General features: G+C 43.0%; 1 protein-coding gene across 3 annotated transcripts in view; it reads right to left on the reverse strand.

The window, feature by feature from the left end:
* The window catches only part of DENND1B (DENN domain containing 1B), a 206,821-nt gene extending 186,706 nt beyond the window's left edge, over positions 1-20,115 (reverse strand). For all 3 annotated transcript variants that reach the window (XM_064477293.1, XM_031438344.2, XM_064477292.1), the window contains exons 1-2: positions 20,029-20,115; positions 17,913-17,977 (exon numbers count right to left, since the gene is read on the reverse strand). In XM_064477293.1, the coding sequence (XP_064333363.1) occupies positions 17,913-17,977; positions 20,029-20,045 (82 nt within the window). In that variant the 5' untranslated portion in view covers positions 20,046-20,115. The remainder of the gene's footprint in view (positions 1-17,912; positions 17,978-20,028) is intronic.
* Positions 20,116-21,517: the final 1,402 nt, after the last annotated feature.

Here is a 21,517-nt window from a genome sequence, read left to right on the forward strand (position 1 = left end):
ATATGTATGTATATGCATAACTGAGATACTGTGCTGTGCACCAGAGATGGACACATTGTAACTGACTGTACTTCAATTTAAAAAAATAAATAAAAGAAACTGAAATCATAATTAAAATCCTTTCTATATAAAAACTTCAGGCTCAAGCAGCTTCACTGGTGAATTCTTATCAAACACTTAAGGAAATGTCAGTGTGATCCAATTAACTATTCTCTCTGTATGCTAAAAAGAATATAACTGTAATATACTCAAAACACTCATTCCTGACTTCTTTCTTGGGTTCAGTAGCTCTGTGGCAAAAATCCAAAAAAATATAAACCATAAGAAAAGACTAACTTGACTAGAAAAAAATTTAAACTTCCAAATAAAGGGTATCATAAACAAAAATTTTTTTAAAGTGTTAAATTGGAAAAATAACAATAAACAAATATCAATAAATAACTGGCTGATACAAGTAAAATGAAAGCCTTTACCTAAAATGTGCAAAAAACAAAAACAGAAAATGCACCAAAGAAATAATAATGCCAACAGGAAACAATGCCAATGTTTCTAATCAATCAAAAGAAATATAAATTGAAGACAGGTAAAAATGTTCTCAGAAATGTAAGAGGGGAGATAATCTCTGGAAAAAGCAAAATCGTGGAGACAGTGAAAAGAGCAGAGGTTGCCAGAGGTTAGCGGGGAAGGAGGGGGCGCAGGGGGAGCACAGAGGGTCTTAGGGCGGTGGAAGGACTCTGTGACACTGTGACAGTGGACACGTGTCACTGTACATCCGTCCAAACTCACAGGATGTGCAACACCCACAGTGAACCCCAGGGTAACCTATGGACACTGGGTGACGGTAAGCTTATCAACTGTAGCAAATAAACCACTCTGGTAGGGGATGCTGATAACGGGGGAGGCTGGGCGTGTGTGGGAGGCACACGGAACTCTGTACTTTCCAAGCGATTTTGCTATGATCCTAAAAGCGCTCTTAAAAATAATCTATTTTTCAAAAAAATACATATAGTCTTTGAAGTATTGGAAAAATAGTGTAAATTGTTTTAGTAATGTTTTAACGTTGACTGAACATTGTAACAATGATGTTTCAAATATGCTGAGTTACACAAAACATATTAATATTTTTAAAAGAGGTGTAATACCTGGTATTATTGAAAACTTTTGTGCACAAATGCTCTCTGGCATTGGTGATAAGAATATATATCTTTTTGCAGGATAATCTGCCAGTGCGTATCAAAAATCCAACAATGACACTGCTAAGGATGTATTTATTCAAAGTAGATAATAAGGGAAGTGCAGTGAGATGTGTGCACTGTGAGTCCCTACAGTGGAATTCAGGGGGCTATTAAATCTGATGAAGCAGACTGCTAGTTTCAGACACAGGAAGACGATCGTGATAAACTGTCAGTCGGTAAAGTCAGATCACAGGGCACCATGGACAGAGAAGTCAGTTCAGGAAAAAGTACATAATGTTAATGCACACACATAGACTACACATTATACAGAGATGCGGAGCGGGGTGTTCAACAAAATATGAACCATTATATTTTCTGCATAATGAGATTCAGTGACTTTTTAGTCTCTTCATATTATTTTCTTCTTTTACTTGAATTTTTTACAACAGGCTTGGACCTCTTTTCCCAAAACATAACATAAGGGCCTTTACAGTCACAAACACACAGAGACAACACACACACACAGTACTTAGCTGCTCTAATTTAACTTCCAACTTATCCTGGCAAAAACAAAGTCCATTCTACCTCAGGAAATCATCCACTTGATGCTGTAATTTGGGGCAAGTTCCTCCACTTACTCTCCTTGTCTGATGTAAGACCAAGGTGGACTGGAAAGAGTGAGTTCTGGAGTTAAAGCCTTGGTTCAAGGCGGTCAGTTTTCTGTGTGAGCCTGGCCACTTCCATCCTATGGCAGGACTGGCGGGAGGATCAAATGAGTAACTCCTGGGGGAAATACTTGCCAAAATACTTTCCAAATAATGAATATTAATAGTTGCAGTATACTGCAAAACAGAAAAAATACAATGGCTCAGGACACCAAAACAATGAAAAGAGAGAAAAATCAGAAATTTTAAAAATGAGAAGAAAATTGGTTTTGAGAAGAATGTGTGAATACATAGAGACACTGAGAAAAGATAAGGAACTCACACTAAGAAGAACTTCCATTTTAAAACACTGACAGTTGATTAGACTTCCTCAAAGACAAAACAACAAGAAGTTATAACTTGGCCAAAGAGAATAAAAATTTGATCATTATCCACCACACGCTAAGACCTACAGCATTTGAAATATAAGTTCCCTGTGAAAGTACCTTATACACTTTTAATGCACGAGATGAATGTGACAGGCAGCTCCTGCCGTCAAAGGGCTTTACAGCTACTCTGCACATAAAACATAAACCAGCAACAGCAGCACTCGCCAGCACAGTCACTTAAATGCCGCTAAACGAGCACCATGCCAGGCACACAGGAGTCAAAGGCACACGTGACATTATTTCTTGCTTTTGGAAACCTCATAATTTATTCAGGGAAGGGACTAGAGTACCGACACAAACACAAACCCAATTATAGGAACTGAGACCCACATGACAAAGGGGGAAGAATGGAACCACAGCCCAGGAATAAGATGCTGAGTCGCCACACCTGTATCTCAACTGCGTCAGGAGCGACGTGATGCTGAAACACAGTTAGTGGAAGTGCAGCCGAGCTCCTCCTGCTTCTGGTGGTGACGGGGCCAGGGAACTGGAATTATTTGGTTCCCAGATATTACTGCGCTGGACATAACACGCTAGACATTAAATAAGTTGTCATTCAGTACACCACCTGGTCAATGTCGGATTCCTGTTGAAATGCTGCCAAAACTGACAGGAAAAGGAAGCCGGCAGGAAGTAATGGCTTCTCTACAAGCCTGACACTGGAGTTCACCCGTGCATTAATTTAAAAAAGACAAAGCTTGAAGGGGTAATTTCTTAACAGCCTGGAGGACATTCCAAAACTTGTTAAAAAAAAAATAATTTAAAAAAAAAAGATTAGAAAAATCAAAGACCAGTTGTAACCCAGTACTTATCATTGACTGATTCAAGGGGGAGAGTATAGCTCAGGGGTAGAGCACGTGCTTAGCATGCATGAGGTCCTGGGTTCAATCCCCAGCACCTCCACTAAAAAATAAATAAACCTAATTAACCCCTCAAAAAAAATAAAAGTAAAACTAATCATTGATTGATTCACAATAGCTCCTCCTTATAGCCTCCTTATTAATAAATGAAACTTCAAATAAGAAGTGGTCACATTCAGGAAGGATATTAACATAGACACTTCAATAAATTTTTAAAAAATTAAAACTTTATATCTGGTTATAATTACTGGCTTCTCAAGTATTCATTCTCTTACTGAGAGTAGCAGTTTCAGAAAGAGTCCAAAATCTAACAAATTTAATAAATTCTTTATATATTCTCTCTCACTAGATTATAAACTCCTTGATGACTTGGACCAGCATCATCTTAGTTCCATTCAGCATCAGCAGTACATTTTATACATTCAGATGGAGAAATGGATGGATGGACAGACAAATAAGCCACAGGACAAACAGATGTGTGCCACAGAGATGAGGAGTTGAACAGGGTACTTTGCATGTTTGGGAAACTAGCTGGTTACTGCAGACAGGTTCTGAGAATGTGAAATGAGGCAGGATGTGATGGTGCTGGCGGGGAGGAAGACATGATCACTACAACACAGCCTCCGCGGCCACACGGCCGGAGGAAGGGGCACGAGAGACGGCACGAGGCCGGGGAAGAGCCAAGGCAAGGACGATGAACTAACGAAGGAAAACAGAAAGACAAAACAAGGAGAGACATTAAAAGGAAACAGAACACAACAACTATATAGAAAAACAGATGAAAAACACATTTCTTCTGTACAGCACAGGGAACTATACTCACTGTCTTGTAATAAACTTTAATGGAAAAGAATATGAAAACAAATCTATGTATGCACATGCATGACTGGGACATTGTGCTGTGCACCAGAAACTGACACATTGTAACTGACTCTACTTCAATTTAAAAAAAAGTAAATAGAACAATGTTGAGCAATCTAAACAGAATCAGTAGTCTTATGCCCCTTCAGGACGGAAGACATGCTTTTTCTCTTATCTTACTTGAGGGATTCAATAAAAATATTATGTTTATTCACAAATGCAGAAGAGAACTGGCATTATTAAAAAGTTAAACATAGTATAATACAAACCACATCACCGACTGACTTCCCAAAACACACAGGGAAAGAGAGAGAAACATTAAGAGTTGTATTGGTCACTAAGGTAAAAACTAAAGAACTGCACACAATTTGAAAACAAAGAGAAAATACTTGATGACAAATATTACTTTTGGTTTGTTCTAGATAGATATTGAGGAAAATCTTAAATATTAGGTAGCAAGATGATTTTAATTTCTCAGAACATTTGTATAGAATTTTACAATTTGTCATTTTTTTCACATACATTTTCTCAGGTGATAATGTGAAATGGATACATTTATTAAACCCATATTATTGATGAGGAAAGAGAGACATAAAAAATGGGTAAGTGATTTGCCCAAAGTCACAAAGACAGTAGATGACGCAAATGGATTTTGAGCCCAGATTTTCCAAATTTCACAATAAACTAATACTCTTAATGAAAGAACAATATTTTCAAAGTGTAATTTTAGGGGAAAACGGTCTTTACATATATATGATGAAAAGACATGATAAGAGACAGGCAAACTAAATCTTTTCTCCATCAAAGCAAAAGCTTGACTATTTCTACTTTATGGAACTGACATGGCACTAATAATAAATAAAAAAACTAAAAATAAAAGACTTCAAGAATTTTAACACATCATTTACATCAAAATTAACTTAAAGATGGAAAAGCTTTCTTATAGACAGAAGATCCCAGGGAAGAAACTGAAGTTGAACCAGCTCACAGTGCATCACTGGGTGAGCACAAACACAGCAATGAGCCAGAGCTCTGCGTGAGGAATTAGAAGAATCTGCAGACTAAACTAAACGAAGCAGAGGTAACAGTTTGCTTGGAATGCATCCATATATGTCCAAGGGAACACTTACATAAATATGCTGGCCAATGCATTGAAATTTCCCGAAATGATGTACAAAAACCGGCCAACTCTGTATCCTCCAGGGAGCGGAGCTAAGGGACTTCGGATCTGAGGCGGGCGGAGACTTACTCTTTCTTGTATTCCCCTTTGTATAATGGTAGTAAACATTTTATCATCTGTGTTTATTTTTTTCAAACTTAAAAGACTACTACTTTTAAAACCTTTTAAAATAACTGCTACTCAAACAACTATAAATTTTTAGAGAATTATCATTAAAACGAATGGGTCACCTGATGACAGAAAGCTCAGCACACTAACATGCATTAGGGATGACGGGCACTTCACGAGCCAAGCTGTGATTAGACGCACAAGTGGGCGACAGCTGACCCGTGAACAACGTGGGGTTGGCATGCGCTGGCCGGCCCACGCGCAGAGGTTTTTCAATAAACACGCAGTCGGCCCTGCGGATCTGCGGATGCGGAATCCGTGGCTGCAGAGGGTCAACCATGGGACTGGAAATCAACTATCCTGGAATTCTGGCATCCCCGACAGGCCCTGGAACCAATCCCTGTGGACACGGAGGGACGACCACATACAGAAATGGAAGGGAACGGCACCCCAGGCAGAAAAGCAGTGGCATCTGAGGACCTCCTAAGACTGGTGTGAGTGGTGAGTGACTTGGAGCGATGAAGTTAGTCTAAAACGCTCCTTCTGAGCCTGGGTCATGGAGGATCTAAAACAGGCTTAAATGTAGACCTTGTTCTGCGGATCAGAGTCTCCAAAACATGAGAAGGTACAAACTTCCAGGTGCACAACAGATGAGTCACGGCTACGAAATGCACGGGGTGGGGACTGCAGTCAGTAACTGTGGAACATCTTTCTGCGGTGCCTTACCACCACCAGACTCACCCTGGTGATAACTCTGACAGGCACAGGAACACCAGATCACTGTGCTGTGTCACAGGAACTAACACAGTGTTGTAATCCAATTATACTCTAAAGACAAACAAACTCACAGAAGAAGAGATCAGATCTGTAGTTACTAGAGGCAGGGAGTGGGAGATGGGGAACTGGACGAAGACAGCCAAAAGGGACAAACTTCCAGCTGTAAGGTAAGTAAGGACCAGGGACTTGATGCGCAGCACGACAAATACAATCAGCCCTGCTGCATGTTACAAAGTTGTTAAGGGCGTAAATCCTAAGAGTTTTCATCACAAGGAAAAACCATTTTTTTCTATTTCTTTACTTTTGTATCTATGTGAGATAGATGTTCACATATTGTGGTAATCATTTCATGATGCATGTAAATCGAACCATTATGCTGCACACCTTAAACTTCCACAGTGCTGTGTGTCAACTGCACCTCAACAGAACTGGAAGAAAAAAGAAAATATTACGCTATGCCATACTATACTCATTTCCCATGCAAAGAAAATAATCAGGTTAAGGGAAAAACAATAATAGTGTTCACTCTCCCCTACCAGCTTTCCTTGTCTCTTCATTAGGAAAAGCAGCAGCATACAAACAGCACTCTGTACCAGAACAAGAAAGAGCAAAACTTCTTTCAAACAAAGTATTTCATTAAATGGTTTTTTAGCTAGACTGGGAGTTCAAAATTTGTAGATATTGACAGGCATATGCAGAATAGCTAAACAAGATTATACTGTATAGCACAGGGAAATATATACAAGATCTTGTGGTAGGTCACAGTGAAAAAAATGTGACAATGAATATACGCATGTTCATGTATAACTGAAGAATTGTGCTCCACACTGGAATTTGACACAACATTGTAAAATGACTCTAACTCAATAAAAAAATTTTTTAAAAAAAGCTAGGGAGCAATAAAAAAAACACATAATGAGGAAAAAATAATAAATAAATAAATGGTTTTTTAAACAATAAAAGGAACTAAAACATTTAAAAAACTGACTAAAAGAAATTAATACAAAATAGTAAGAAAAAACGCTAGTGCAAATAAAAGCAAAATTTTAAAACTACAGAATTAAGCTCAGTTTAAAGGAATATAAAAATATTCACTGTCTAATAAATGAAAGACTAAACATCAAAAGCACCAGAAAGTAAAAGTAAAACAAGGCAGATACAAATTCCAGAATTTAATACCTCCATGCAGACGGCATGAGGTGGTGCAAACGGCCAGCAGGCCTCCCTGGGCTGGGCTACTGGTTACAGATCCCAGGGGTAGAAGCAGGGCCTCTGGCCTTTCCTTTGGTTGCGAAGATTCAACAGCCCCCTCCCTCCGGGTCACCCCCACCGTGTGGGAGGAAGGGCTCCCTCGGAGATGGCCAGCCATCAACCAAGCAACAGCACCGTCACTACCTCCCCAAGCCTAGCTTTTGAATTACGAGTTACAACTCAGAATAAGAACTGACAAGTCCCTCAATAGTAATGCATGGATAATTTTTGTGTTCTAACCAAACTGAATTCAACCGTACCCAAACAAGGTAAGTTCTAGTCACATCTAAAATTGTTTTCAAGTAAATATAAACTATGTATGTTAAACCTGTCATACATATTAAACATAATATAAAGCATGCATTTTCAAAGAATTAAAATACCATAAAAATACAAACTGTAAACCACGGTAAACCTAACTCAGTCTCCCTGTGACGGCTGAGGAGGTGACTCGCACGTGTTCCGGGACCTCGCTGTCGGTTCTCTGGCCATTTTGAACCCGCACCACAGGGAAGAGAGCCGTGGGGTGGGGCGCAAGGCCTGGGCACCACGTCTGACGTGAGAGCACCCCCACTCTCCTTTCCACCCATCTACAAACAAAGTGGTCGCTGCCAATCTGGATAATATCTAAGGGAAATGAGTCCAAAAAATTAGATTTTATAAATTCCCAAATTGAGTTAAACTGTAAGTAAATGGATTTTACAATGGCTTCACAAAGAACTCTGGACAGTGACCTCAGCCTCAAACACCAAATGCAGAGCAATGCCACACACACAGGATTACACCGTAGATTCATTTGTCTTCAACTGTTAAGCTAAAAATGAAGTAGATATTTACAAATTAAAATTTTGGCTTTCAACTAGTAATCTGTTTTAATATTTCTGCTTTTTGGAGTAAACATTGTTATAAATAAGCACAACAGTAACCATTAAAAACTTGGAAACTGGCACTTTTGTACGTAACAATTCTGCACGCAGGGAGCACACCAACACGCAACCCTGGGGAGACTCTGCTGCTCCTGAAGGGTACTCATCGCTCTGCAGATGCTCAGCACCAACCACACGCTCCACAGCAAGACTACAGCTCCAAACCTTAGTGCTCATGTCTTCTGCAGTTATAAGAACAAAATAAAAAGAGATAACAGTATTTTCTGAAAATAAACTCACTAATCGCTCATAATTACTAAATAGAAAAGGCCATTTTAATTCATATCAAAGAGTAACAATAAACAAGACCTTGAAAAAAATTCCCCAAATATTACACGACTTCTTCTTCCAAACATCATATCCAAAATACACTGGAATCTCAAAAAAACAAACAAACAGACAAAAAAAACCACTTCAGAACCCCTCCTGAACCACTTCAGGGTATTCTCAGAGTGTAGACTTTGAGGACATACAGGGTTCCAGGGCATTAAAACACGTCTGAACTTATGTGTCTTTCATTTCAACCAATGTTTTCTGCACAAATTCCTAAGTTATTTAAAATAGTCTTTCATCAAAACTAATCTGAAGTCTAAATTTTACAACTCCTCAGGTGACAGAATGTTAAAGGACTGCTCCATGTTAATTAATGATAAATTTGAACACCAGCCACATCTTTATGCTGGTGCATTTCTGCTACCAAACCAAGACAAAATTACTTTTGAAATGACTAATTTCTGGACGCTTATACATTTGCAGAAGACCATCAGAGGTACTAAGCTGACAGCTGTGTGCTGCATTTTCAGATTCAGATGATAAAGGAGAAGGAACTGAAAGAGGAAAAGGCTCTATCTGATCTTCACCAGTTCTGCCTACTGAATCACAGAGCCTGTGGTTTATCAACAGTTCTGCTCGAAAAAAAATTTAACTAAAGCACCTATTACTTGTGATGATAAAAATCTGTCACCTTTCAAAGTTCTTTACATTAAAGTTTTTAAAAGATTTAAGAAATCTAAACTAGGTGTTGGAAACAGAGCACAACCTTCTACTAATAATTTCACCTTAATAACAGGGCACCACGTTCAACAAGTAATTACTCAACATCGTCCACATGGATGACACCCTCTGAAAATCTACAAGAGACCCAAAGAGACACTCGTCCTTACAAACCTCAAATCCAGTGTTGGCACAAGTCAGGGTGACAAAGACCAAGTTCAGGACAGAAAATACCTGCCACGAGGCAAGCAGCAGGAGGATACTTATCCTCAGCAACTTCTTTTTACACTGTCCACTTTGGTAGCTTCACTCTCACAGATTCCACCTGTTTGATAAAGCTGTTTGATTTTTATAGAAGAAATAAATTGAATAACAGTATCTCCCAATACCCTTCACAATTTCCATTCCTCTTCTCTAAAAGCCATCTTAGGACCTTAAAAGTTGTGTTTCAACAGTTGAACAAATGCTCACTGAACACATATTTTGGATCAGACACTGTTTCAGGCTCTGAGCAAACAAAACTAACCCAACAACCCCTGCCAAGGCAGCTCATGTCGTAGCAGAGAGAACGCTTCTTAACCATCGTCCTTACTTAGAAGTATTTGGACCAAAAAGAAATATATTCTCTTTAAAAATTTTTTTATTGACCTAGAGTTGATCTACAATGCTGTGTTAGTTTCTGGTGTGCAGCACAGCTATTCAGTGATACACATACTATTTTTCACATTCTTTAACTCTTTGCTCTTAATTATTTGCACAAGATCTTGGAAAAGAAGTACAACAACTAACTTTAGAAAGAGATAACCACCTGGCACTCACGGACTTCTGACAAGGTCTCTGGCTGTCCCTCCCTCCGTCGCCTCAGGACCCTCCCCCAACCTCTGGCCGCTGCGGTCCCCGGTGCCCCGCCCCTGGAGCTCAGGCTATGCCCGTGCAAGCCCCACCACAGCCTTCACGGCACAGTCACCGTCACTGACTGAGACTGACACTCCCTCCCAGAGAACGTCCTCTTCTCAACTGCTTTGCATCTGTGTCTGACACGTACCCGCGCCCAGAATCACTCACTGAATGAATGAATGGAAAGAGGCTGAACACTTCCTACCGTGTGTGTGCTCTTCTTCTCATCGGCGTCTTCTGATGTCTGTTAAAAACTGTCACATAATATCAAGACAACTCTGGTCAGGCCTAGAATTAGGGATTTTCTAAAAGGGTGGCTTTCTAAAATTGCCACCAAGAAAAATTCAATGCTATTAGAAAGATGATTGCTTTAAAGGCAGCACAGCACAACGGCTCTGGAATCAGAAAAACAGATTCAAACTGCAGCCCCCCCACCTTGTGACGAGCTGTGTGACTCGGGCATGTTATTTAACCTTTCTGAGATTCCATTTCCTCACCTTTTTGAAAAGGGTAACAGTCCCCACTCCGTGCGGTTGTAGTGAGGATGAACAGGGTAGGTAGGCTCCCGGCACGCTTACTGACACACTGCAAACATCAGATGAATAGTGCGTATTTCTATGCCTGTAATACATCTAACTGGAAGCCTAATCAGAGAAATCAGTAAATAAGGCATTGTGACCATGATGCTACAGCTTTATTTCATTAACTGGGAAATTAGAAACAAACAAACAAAAAACGTCTTAATGAAATTCACTGCACAGATACTCTAAGTGCACTCACACACATATTAAAGCTGCTCATCACAAATCATAACCAGAGTCTCCACACAGATGGGAAATGATAAAACCTAACTCGACAATCTCCAGAATATGTAAGTAGCTCATACACTTAATAAGAAAAAAACAAACAACCCAATCCAAAACTGGGCAGAAGACCTAAACAAGCAATTCTCCAAGGAAGACATACAAATGATCAATAGGCACATGAAAAAATGCTCATTATCACTAATTATCAGAGAAATGCAAATCAAAACTACAACGAGGTATCACCTCACACCAGTCAGAATGGCCATCATTCAAAAATCCACAAATGACAAATGCTGGAGAGGCTGTGGAGAAAGGGGAACCCTCCTACACTGCTGGTGGGAATGCAGTTTGGTGCAGCCACTGTGGAAAACAGTATGGAGATTCCTCAAAAGACTAGAAATAGACTTACCATATGACCCAGGAATCCCGCTCCTGGGCATATACCCAGAAGGAACCCTACTTCAGGATGACACCTGCACCCCAATGTTCATAGCAGCACTATTTACAATAGCCAAGACATGGAAACAGCCTAAATGTCCATCAACATGGACACTGAACATGGATAAAGAAGATGTGGTATATTTATACAATGGAACACTACTCAGCCATAAAAAACCGACAACATAACGCCATTTGCAGCAACGTGGGTGTTACTGGAGAATGTCATTCTAAGTGAAGTAAGCCAGAAAGAGAAAGAAAAATACCATATGAGATCGCTCATATGTGGAATCTAAAATGAAAAAAAAAAAAAGAAATACAAAACAGAAACAGACTCATAGACATAGAATACAAACTTGTGGTTGCCAGGGGGACGGGGGGTGGGAAGGGACAGACTGGATTTCAAAATGTAGAATAGATAAACAAGATTGTACTGTGTAGCACAGGGAAATATATACAGGATCTTGTGGCTCACAGAGAAAGAGAATGTGACAATGAATATATGTATGTTCATGTATAACTGAAAAATTGTGCTCTACACTGGAATTTGACACAACATTGTAAAATGACTATAACTCAATTTAAAAAATGTTAAAAAAAAAATAGAAATTGACAGAAGGACATTCGCTCCTTAGTTCAGAGATCTTTCCACCCCAGCAAGCTGCATCTTTTTAATTAAGTCAAGTGCACAAGGCTTTCTTTAAAATTAAAATGCTCCCTCGAGGGCTGTCTATCGGCTGTTCACACCTTACTGTGAATTACTTTAATCAGATAAATACATTAAGCAACACCACCTACTTAAAGAAGTTATTTGAAGAGTGGTGGGCAGGCCTGTGTGATGCTCACTGGGACCCTCTGGGCATCACAGGGCGGCATGATGACCCCAGCACAGCGCCTGCATGGCAAGAGCAGGGCCCGCGAGTTATAAAAGACATCACAGCGATTCCCCTCTCGTGGGCTGCACTGGGTGACCCGTGCGGAAACCTCCAGTTCTATTCTGCTACTGTTCTCCTCTGCAACGTGGCCTAAGACCCCTAGAAAATCAATTCAGGAGAGCCTCTGGCAAGTTCGCCCACCAGGCCAAGGACTGGCTACCGCAGAAACGGGAAACAATACACCCTTTCCCAAAGATAAAGTTAAATCACCACCTGGAATACGTTAACATCCTTAATTCGTATAAACTAAGAGTCCAACCGTGCTGAAAATAAATACGGCAGGAAAACCGACCCACCTACCAGCACAGGAGCACCACCCACGGCAGGAGGTCCTCAGAGCTGTCCTGAACGCTTCCTACTTGGAATAAAAACAAAACAAAGCAAAAACCTCTCCTAGTTTCCACAGTAGACCTTTAGCAAAAGCTAAGGAGTTTGAAAGAGGGAAAAGTTTCTGAATGTTAAATATTAAAACTTATCTCCACGGAAGAAAGATGCTTTTGGAGCTGACTGAGAACACACTTCACATTTAGCCCCCTTTGATTTTCATTGTCATCTAAAATACCTCCATGGCTGCTGGCGTCAAGTACCCCAAAAATGTCTACTGCTAACACTGGATGTGCACTTTAAAACGTCCTTGGTTAGCAAGTATATGAAAATAAGTTCTCTTCCTTCTTCAACAAGGTAGGACATAAAGATAGAACTTTCAGGCCAGATGACTCTAATTCACCCTCGAGCACCTGGAAGAAGGACTCAGGGCTCCTTCATGAACACAAGGCCAGAGCAGAGGCACGGCGGCCACTCTGAGCAAACAGGGCAGGTCTCCTGAACACTCTCCTGTGTGTATGATTCACCAAAGCTCCACCTTCCAGGTGTAGGGCTCCCTCGGGTTTTTGCGGACGGGCGTAACTGGGGGTCACGGCAGCCTCACAGACACACACACACAGCAACTGTCCCAGAGACCAACCCTGTGACATAAGCACAGGGCAGAGCAGACGTGGGTCCTGAGTCGGGAGAGCCTGAGCGCAGGAGCTCCAAACACTCTGGTGCAGATGTCACGGACTGCTGATGTCCCCGCTACCGTCACCCCAGTGCACCCTGAGGATCACCTCTACAGGGGCGGCTTCTGTGAATTCACGTGATCAGCACTCATCTGACGGATGGGCAGGCACGATGCTTGGTCCAATTTCTGTTATCCATTCTGTAAATATTCACTAAATATGCCAGACACTAAGATAAATCTGCATGTGCATCTACCACTGTATTAGACATACCTATGAGAACACAGGCAGCGCCAGAACACAGGCATGAGGAAAAGGCTGCAGGTCTGTGTAAAGAGGGTCCCTATAGACAAAAGCTTATCAAATGCAAAAGTGCCCTTAGGAATACACCTTTTTTTTTTTTTTTCAGAGCATGGAGGACACTGACTGAGTTAGGATTCTTCGGCCTAAGTTTCTGATTTAAGAACAGTTAAACTGTTCACATAAGCTAGAGATCACAAAGACGGGCTGATAAAAATGGAAAGTCGGTAGCAAAGACGGGTTTGTTCCTAAGAGAAATTTTTCTAGCTAAAGAGAAATTTCAAAGAAAACAAGGTTTCCTAAAAGACGTGTTGAAAACTACTAACAAGCAGAACTGTTAGATCAAAGAGTCACTGAATGTGGAGATGTAAACCCTTAAAAAGACGAGCGTCAGCGTCAGTGCCGCGAGGAAAGAGCTCAGCAATTCTTTCATGTGGATTTTGCTTCGTGCATTAATTTCAGGGAAGACACTGTATCCCTGTTTAAAAAAAAGCACCTGCACCACATACAGCTTATACTCCAGCATCTCCCCACGTGGTCCCGACTCTCACTGGGGGAAGCACCGTAACAGTGAGATCTGTTACGGGAACTGGGGCCAGGCCATCACCCTTGGCTGGGAAGCAAGAAAGACAGCAAAGGGTGATGACCGCCGTCAGTCTGGGAATCTAACAGGGAGAGCGTCAAGATGGAAGTGCTGGCACCTCACTCTCCGACCGGCAGCTGAAGCAGACATTACCAGGAACACACCCGTGGGAAGATGCCGGACCCCACCAGCACCCAGGGGAACTGCCATCACCGTAGGGAGACACTATCGACCCTGCTCACAGCAGTGTTTACATTTGTGGGGCCCTTCACATGAAATGACTCCCCAGTGCTCTAAAACGTGCTGTTTTCAAAAAATCAGTGTAATGCCTTTGCAAAAAGTCTACACAGCAACAGATAAGATAAAGAGAATTACCTACGAGAGCCAGCCGCACCAAGCTACACTTCGGCAGTGCATTTCCGCCTACCAGCTAAAACTTAGCTAATAATAACTTATCTCTGAAGATATTTATGACCTAAGTTATTTGGGACAAAGAGAAACGTCTCCATTAAAAAGTAAATGAGAAACATGCCAAATACCGTACTTAGTGTAATAGTCCCAATCTTAGCATAAACCAAGTTTACCCTGAGCAACACATTTTCTACTGGATCAAGCAGTTATCAAAAATATACCAATACTCTGAAAAATAAACAATTCATTCAAAAAATAAACCAATATTCAAAAAATAAACCAATATTCTGAGAATTGCAAAGAGCATTTTAACTAATTTCCCAGCGTCTATTCCTTGCCCGTTGTTTAGTAAATTTATGACAATAATCCTGCCACTCACTCCCCCACCACTACCCCACCAAAGACGATTTTAGGAATGGTCAGGCCCACGTCAACCTGGGCCACCAGGACCCAATATTCTGGGGGATTCTGGGGAAGAAACTTTCTGGCTCTAAAGGGAGTGCCATGCAAAGCCAGTGTCTGTCATCCCCAGAGTGATGAGCAAGGAAGCAGAGTTGCAGGTGATCTGACAGCCATCCTACTACCACAAGGAAGCTCAGCCTTCTGATGACACAGCTACCGTAGGTGGCTGAGCCGGGATGCAGAAAAAATCCAGACCTTTGCTGACCTACTTTCCTGACTTCTCTAATATGAACCATCAAGTTTTCTTACAATTTAAATTGGTTTTATATTTGTACTCTAAAGCACCCCAATTTACACATTTTGTTTCACAAGTCCTATTACTACATAAGAATGTCATCCATGTTCATTTAAATGTTAGCAGAAAGAAATGTATCCTGCTTTAAATGATGCACGTATCAGACTCGTAAGTAAATAGGTTTTATTTACAATTAAGTAAGAATAGTCCAGTAACTTTCTTTAATAATTCTAGACATTTTCCCTTTAATATTGGTCAGTAAAGCAGAAAATTTTAAAATTTAAAAACACCAAACTCTCAGTTTGCCATAAAATTTTAGTTATACAGCAGCATTACTTTTTTCCCCAAAATTGCATATATTTATTAAAGACAAAAATTTAAACTTGGAGAAGCAAAGGGAGAAGATAAAGAATCATTCTTAATCCCACTACCCAGAGTCACTCATAGTCCATATTTTGGTGTATTTTCTTCTAGTGTCTTTACTGTGTATTTTTGCATGCATTTACATACATTGTATACACTTCTTCCTTTTTAAAAAATGAGCATGGGATCTACAAATTTTGTAAACTCAAAAATACACAGTGTCCTGACACTGCTGTTCTCCGCTGTTTACTGCTGCTATTCCAATGCTATACAGTAGCGTTACTTTTTAGAGCATAAAAAATATAACTTGTTAGACCCAAAAATATTAGTCATATTCATGTTATTCAAGTCACAATAAAAAAGAGTACTTGTTAATGCTTTTTACACAGCAGAAATTAGCTTTTAAAAAAATCTTTAGAATTTGCTATCAATGAGCCATTTTCACAGAATACCTGGGTAGAATGGATTAATGGCAACCTACAGAGAGGCCAAGGGTGTTTATTTTAACCATTTATTATGTTTCCAACTTCATCATGCTGGATAAACTGTTAAAATGCAAATGATGATGGTTCTGATGAGTAGTGATTTAAACAATAACAAAAGCAAAAAAGCAAGAAGGTAAAAAAAAGACAGAAGAAAATAACAAACTGAAATGACCAGTTCCTGAAGAACAGGAAAGGCCGAGGGAGGAGGTGAGGAGGAGCACCCTCAGGGTCTGTGTGGGAAGGCAGGGCCCCTCGACACGCACAGATCAGGTGCTGCGTAAGGCAGGCCCACCTGTCATCAAGCCCACATTGGGGAGGGGAGGGGAGAGCTCAGTGGTAGGGTGCATGTCTAGCATGCACGAGGTCCTGGGTTCAATCCCCAGTGCCTCCATTAGAAAAGAAAAAGAAAAGGAAAGAAAGGAAAAGAAAAGAAAAGGAAAGAAAAGAAAAAGACCACGTTAGCATGCACTAAAAATTATAGAGAAACCATGTTTCTCGAAGGAATTCAGCCTGCTTTACGAACACATCAGGTCAGCATCCGTCCATGCACATTAGCTGATGTTACGGTAGGTATTTTGAAGATTCATTCGTACCATAAATACACTATAGAATAGATTTAAATTGGAACTGAAAAAAAATGCATCCATTTGAGTCTCCAAAGAGACCTTATCTGAGCCCAGAAAGATGTAAACAGACCAACTTTAATACATCCAGGACAACAAAAGATAACCTTTTTAATCCGAAAAAGCTCACCAACAACCTAGGATCAGTTCCTGCCCAGGAAAAAACCTGACCACAGCTGAAGTTCAAACAGGCCAGAGGTGCAGCAGGCAGGGCAGGTGGGGCCAGGAACGTGCATGACTTCCTACCTAAAATTAGCCCCATCCAGGTCACCATAGCTGGGCGGGGCTCCTCTATTTTAAGGTGCGCAGCTCCAAATTGCTGAAGAGCATATAATTGCTGGCCAGTTTCTGGAGCTAAGAGTGTCAGCAGACTTTCCACCAAGGCTTTAGAAGGGACAGCTGGTCTCCACAAAGTCCCACGCTGAATCATCACGCTATCCAGGGTCTACGTAAACTGCCAGGGACACCACACACTGGAGATACCCATGGAACGATGACACGAGCATACGGTAAGAAGGAAATAAGCCGGAGGAGTCACCCCTCACTCATCTCCACCACCATCCCCGCCACGGACACACACACCCAGCCAAGTGGGGGAAACTGACAGAGATCATGACATTGAAGCGTGTTCATCATTTCAGGAAATCACGTAGAACCGGCAGCTGAAACCCTCGCAGGTAATGTCACGTGGCCGCTCACCGCCCTCTGAAAGTGCCACCGTCCTGCAGAAAACCCTACAGAGGCGGCACCTTGGGAAACATGTGCATCTGGGGAACATCTGAAGCAAACTGGTGTGGCTCTCATTTCAACAGGCGAGCAATGTTTCCCTAGTGCTTAAAAACGGAGCCAAATTTTCAAAAATGAATGAAAGAAACTGAAAAGGCATGCATCCACCAAAACTAGCAATAACTCTGTCAACAAACAGCAAAGTTAAGCTGTAAGTTCCATGTCCCTAACATACCACTGAAATTTAGGCTGCACGGATACCATCCATGACTCCTACCGTCTCACAGCAAAGACCTGGCATCTATTTCATTCCCGGAACTTGAGACACCAGACAGAGAACACACATTTAACACTAGTATTACCCTGATACGATCATGTCCCGGTATCTACAACAGCAGTTGTTCTGAATTAACAAAACACACGTACCTTCATTTTCAGAGGCATGACATTTCACTTTCAATACCAAGTCAAAGGTTCTTTCTGGATTTTCCCTAAAAAAAAAAAAAAAGAACTTTGTTACATTTATGTCCCACGACAAATAGTTAAGCATCTCTAATAAAGTTTATATTTTCTTAACCCTAAAAACTACTCTTGTTCTTGTCTCTATTCCATGTAATGCTATAACCGCAATGTAGAAGAAATAAAAGTGTTTTCCTAGTTCAGCCACTTAAGAGTGCTGAGTCTTAGAAGTTTTGAGACTTAGGGAAAAACACTGAATCTCTGAATCTGTCTTCTCACCTATAAAGTGCCTTGTCTGCTTCGCAGAATAACTGTGAGGATCACAAATCAAATAATATAAATGGAAGCACTTTATAAAGTATTAAGAGCTGCATGAATATAAAGCATTGCCTATCTTACTGAATCAAAATTGTAAAGCCAGTACGTTCCTGAGTGTCCCTAACTGTCCCTACCAGCAGAGCTTGACAGCACGCTCTCAGGCTTCCTTCAAAGGACTTGCAGTACAGAGGTTAATGAACACCTGGTTCCACCTGCCCTGTCCTCGACCACCCACCTTAGAACACTTACAATGCTCCTTAAATGTGATACTCTGCATATGCTTTTATTGAGGTGTAATTACAGTACATAAGCATGTTCAAAGTACCAAACTATACATTGCTCCAAGGCCAACCAAAAAACAAAAAAAGCCCTATGTTATGTCAGTTATCTTCGGGGAAACTGAACATCTGCCTCAGTATTAGATTTTCCCACTAGGAGCGGTAAGGTTACTTTGCTTCATTCATAAGTTATCAATGTCTTTGCTAACTTGTCACGTGTTCAACGTATTCTTTGGTTTAAATTCAAAAAGCGAATTGAAACCTATTGAGACGTTTTTCAAAAACATAGTTCTGGTTTTTTTTAAAGAAAAAAACAGTTCTGTTTTAATCTCTTTCTGCCAAAAGATAAAAGATCAAGCAAAGTCTGATACCACAATGTCCATGTGACCAAAGTGTTAATATATTTCAGTAATTCCTCCAGGACATCTTAGTGTCTGTGTACATGGGCTGTTTTTAGTATGTACTTCCTTCAAGAAACTAATGCCAGCTTTGGCTTCTAAATAAACACTCTTTTAAAAAAATTATTACAAGAATCTAGAAACATAGGAAGTGACAAGCCATATAAACTGATTTGCAAATATACTTTTCCTCAGCGCTCCCACTAGTTAACTTGTTTCAAAGAAAATGATCTGGATTCAGGTGACCTCCTCCCTGATAATTCAGTTAACGTCAAAAGGTGTACTTTCTAAGTTACATACCTGCCCCCTCCGCAGCCTGCCCCCCACCGCCAAGATGTCAAACACCGAAAAAACAATTCTAGCTTACAAAATTTTCCTATTTGCCTAATATCCTTTAGAACCTCTCTTAGGTGTAAAAATTAAATACTGATTCCATGATAGTGGGGAATTTTAAAGGCCTTTCACACTAGTATAAACACACCGGATATTCATTATTTTAGTAATGAATTCATGGGGGGTGACACTCATTGTTTTACACTCTGGGGGTGTGAAGCAGGGGCAGGGGAAGAAAGAATTCTTTGCAAACTAAGTTTCTGGGGGAAAAAAATATAAAACTCATGCCTCTACCATCCCCAAAACCAAATCACTACACATCCACGTAGCTTTTTACCTAACTAATGACCTGAAGAAGACCCGCCCTGCGGGATGCTTGAGCAAACACACCAGAACGCTCCCCACTGGGTACCGTTCTGCGGGCTCCGGCGCCCAGATAATCCCTCTAATTTCACAGGAAGAGAAAGAGCAGGAAAGCCCGGGACCCGCTGACAGACGCGCTTCCAGGGGAAACGGCCGGCTTCACGGCAGGAACACAGCCGCGACGAGAAGCGCCCGGCCCGCACGTCGGACGCTCGCGGCCCGGGACGCGCCGGCCCCCGCCCCGGCCGCCCGGCCCCGCCAGCCCCGCCGGCCCCGCAGGCCTGCGGCCTAGGCCTCCTCCGGGCCGGCGCCGGGCCGAGGGCCGGGCCGGGCAGGGGCCGCCGCCGCCGCCGCCGCCGCCGCCGCCGCCCGCCGCGCGCCGCGCGCACTCACTTGGTCCTGCAGTCCATGGTTACATGTCGCGGCGGGGCCGCTCCGCGCGCCCCCGGCCCGGCCCGGCCCGCCCACGCCGGCCGCCGCGGGCACCGAGTCACAGCGGCGGCCGCCGGCCCGTCGGCTGCGCCCGGGCTCCCGCCCCGCCCCGCCCCCGCGCCTCTGTGACAGCGCCGCCGCCCCCGCCGTCCCGCCGCCGCCGCCGCCGCCCCCCCCCCCCCCCCCGCGCGCCGGGCCGCTCAGTTCCTGCACCTTCGGCGAACCAGGAAGTCCCCGGGCGGGGCCGGGCGCGCGGGGCCGCCTCACCTGGGCCGCACTGCCCGCGGGCCGGAGCCGGGGGGGGGGGGGGGAGGCGGGGGCGGGGGGCCGCGGGGACTGGGGGGCTGGGGGGCGCGGGGGCCGCCCGATGGCCCGCGGGCCGCTTTGCAACCGGAACGCCAGGTGCCCCGGGGTGCTGAGCGCCGGACCCGCCGGCTACTCTCCCCGGGGCCAGTCAGGGCTGCAAACCACCCCGCCTCCGCCACCTCCCCGCCACCACCCACCTCCGGAAAGCAGAGTCACTGACAAAGCACCTCGCCCCGCAGGACTCCCCGCCCCGTGTGCACCCACCCGGAATCCGAGCGTTCATCGATAGCGTTTGCTGGAAGCTTCGCGGTGGGTTTGGGGCGTTTCACTCCATTTCACACTGCAAAATCGGAGCTCCAGGAGACGCTCCTGCTCCCCCTCCCTCCGGCTGGGCCCGGTGACCGCTTGGAAATCCAGAGCCGCCCCCTCCTGATTAAGGAATGTTCAGACGTGTGCACCTGCCAAATAGGCCTGTCAAGGAGCAAAATATGTTGCCTGCACACATGGGACACGGACCTCCCTGTACCACGGGCTGCAGCGCGGCCCGGGACTCCCTTGGGGACACATTCAGGCAGTGACAGGCCTCGTGGATTGGGAGCCCACGAGCTCAGAGGGCGAGGAGAGCAGGGAGCCAGAGGGGCTAAGATAGAGCTAAAGTGCACAGAGCCCTGAGTTCAGGGCACACAGCTTATAGGCAGCGTCTCAGTACTTGGGGTAACTCTACTGGGTGAGTACTTTGATCAGCATTTTATAGACGAAGAAACAGGCCAAGCCAACCCAGTGGGCAGTGGTAACGCTGAACTTCAGAGGGAGGCCACCTAATGCTGAGTTGACCTCTACCTTATACCGCCTCCCTCCCTGATCTGCTGCCTCTTATCTAGGATCTACTAAGAGAAGAGGAAAAGCCTCAGGATGGACATTCGAAAGGTCAGGTCGTCCAGGGCTGGGCTGCAGAGATCTTCCGCAGAAGACTTACCACCCTTGACACATGGCCTCGGTGGATTTTATCCAAATAGGGGTTGCTTCAGAGTTTATTCATGCAAAAGGTAAGAGATGAGAGGAAACCGAATGTGGTATGAAGAGTGTGAGTCATGAGACATAAAAGTCAAACAAGACGTCTTGGGAGTTAAATAAAGAATTTAGA

Source organism: Camelus dromedarius, chromosome 21 (genome assembly GCF_036321535.1).
Source record: "Camelus dromedarius isolate mCamDro1 chromosome 21, mCamDro1.pat, whole genome shotgun sequence".
In the NCBI taxonomy this organism is placed as follows: Eukaryota; Metazoa; Chordata; class Mammalia; order Artiodactyla; family Camelidae; genus Camelus; species Camelus dromedarius.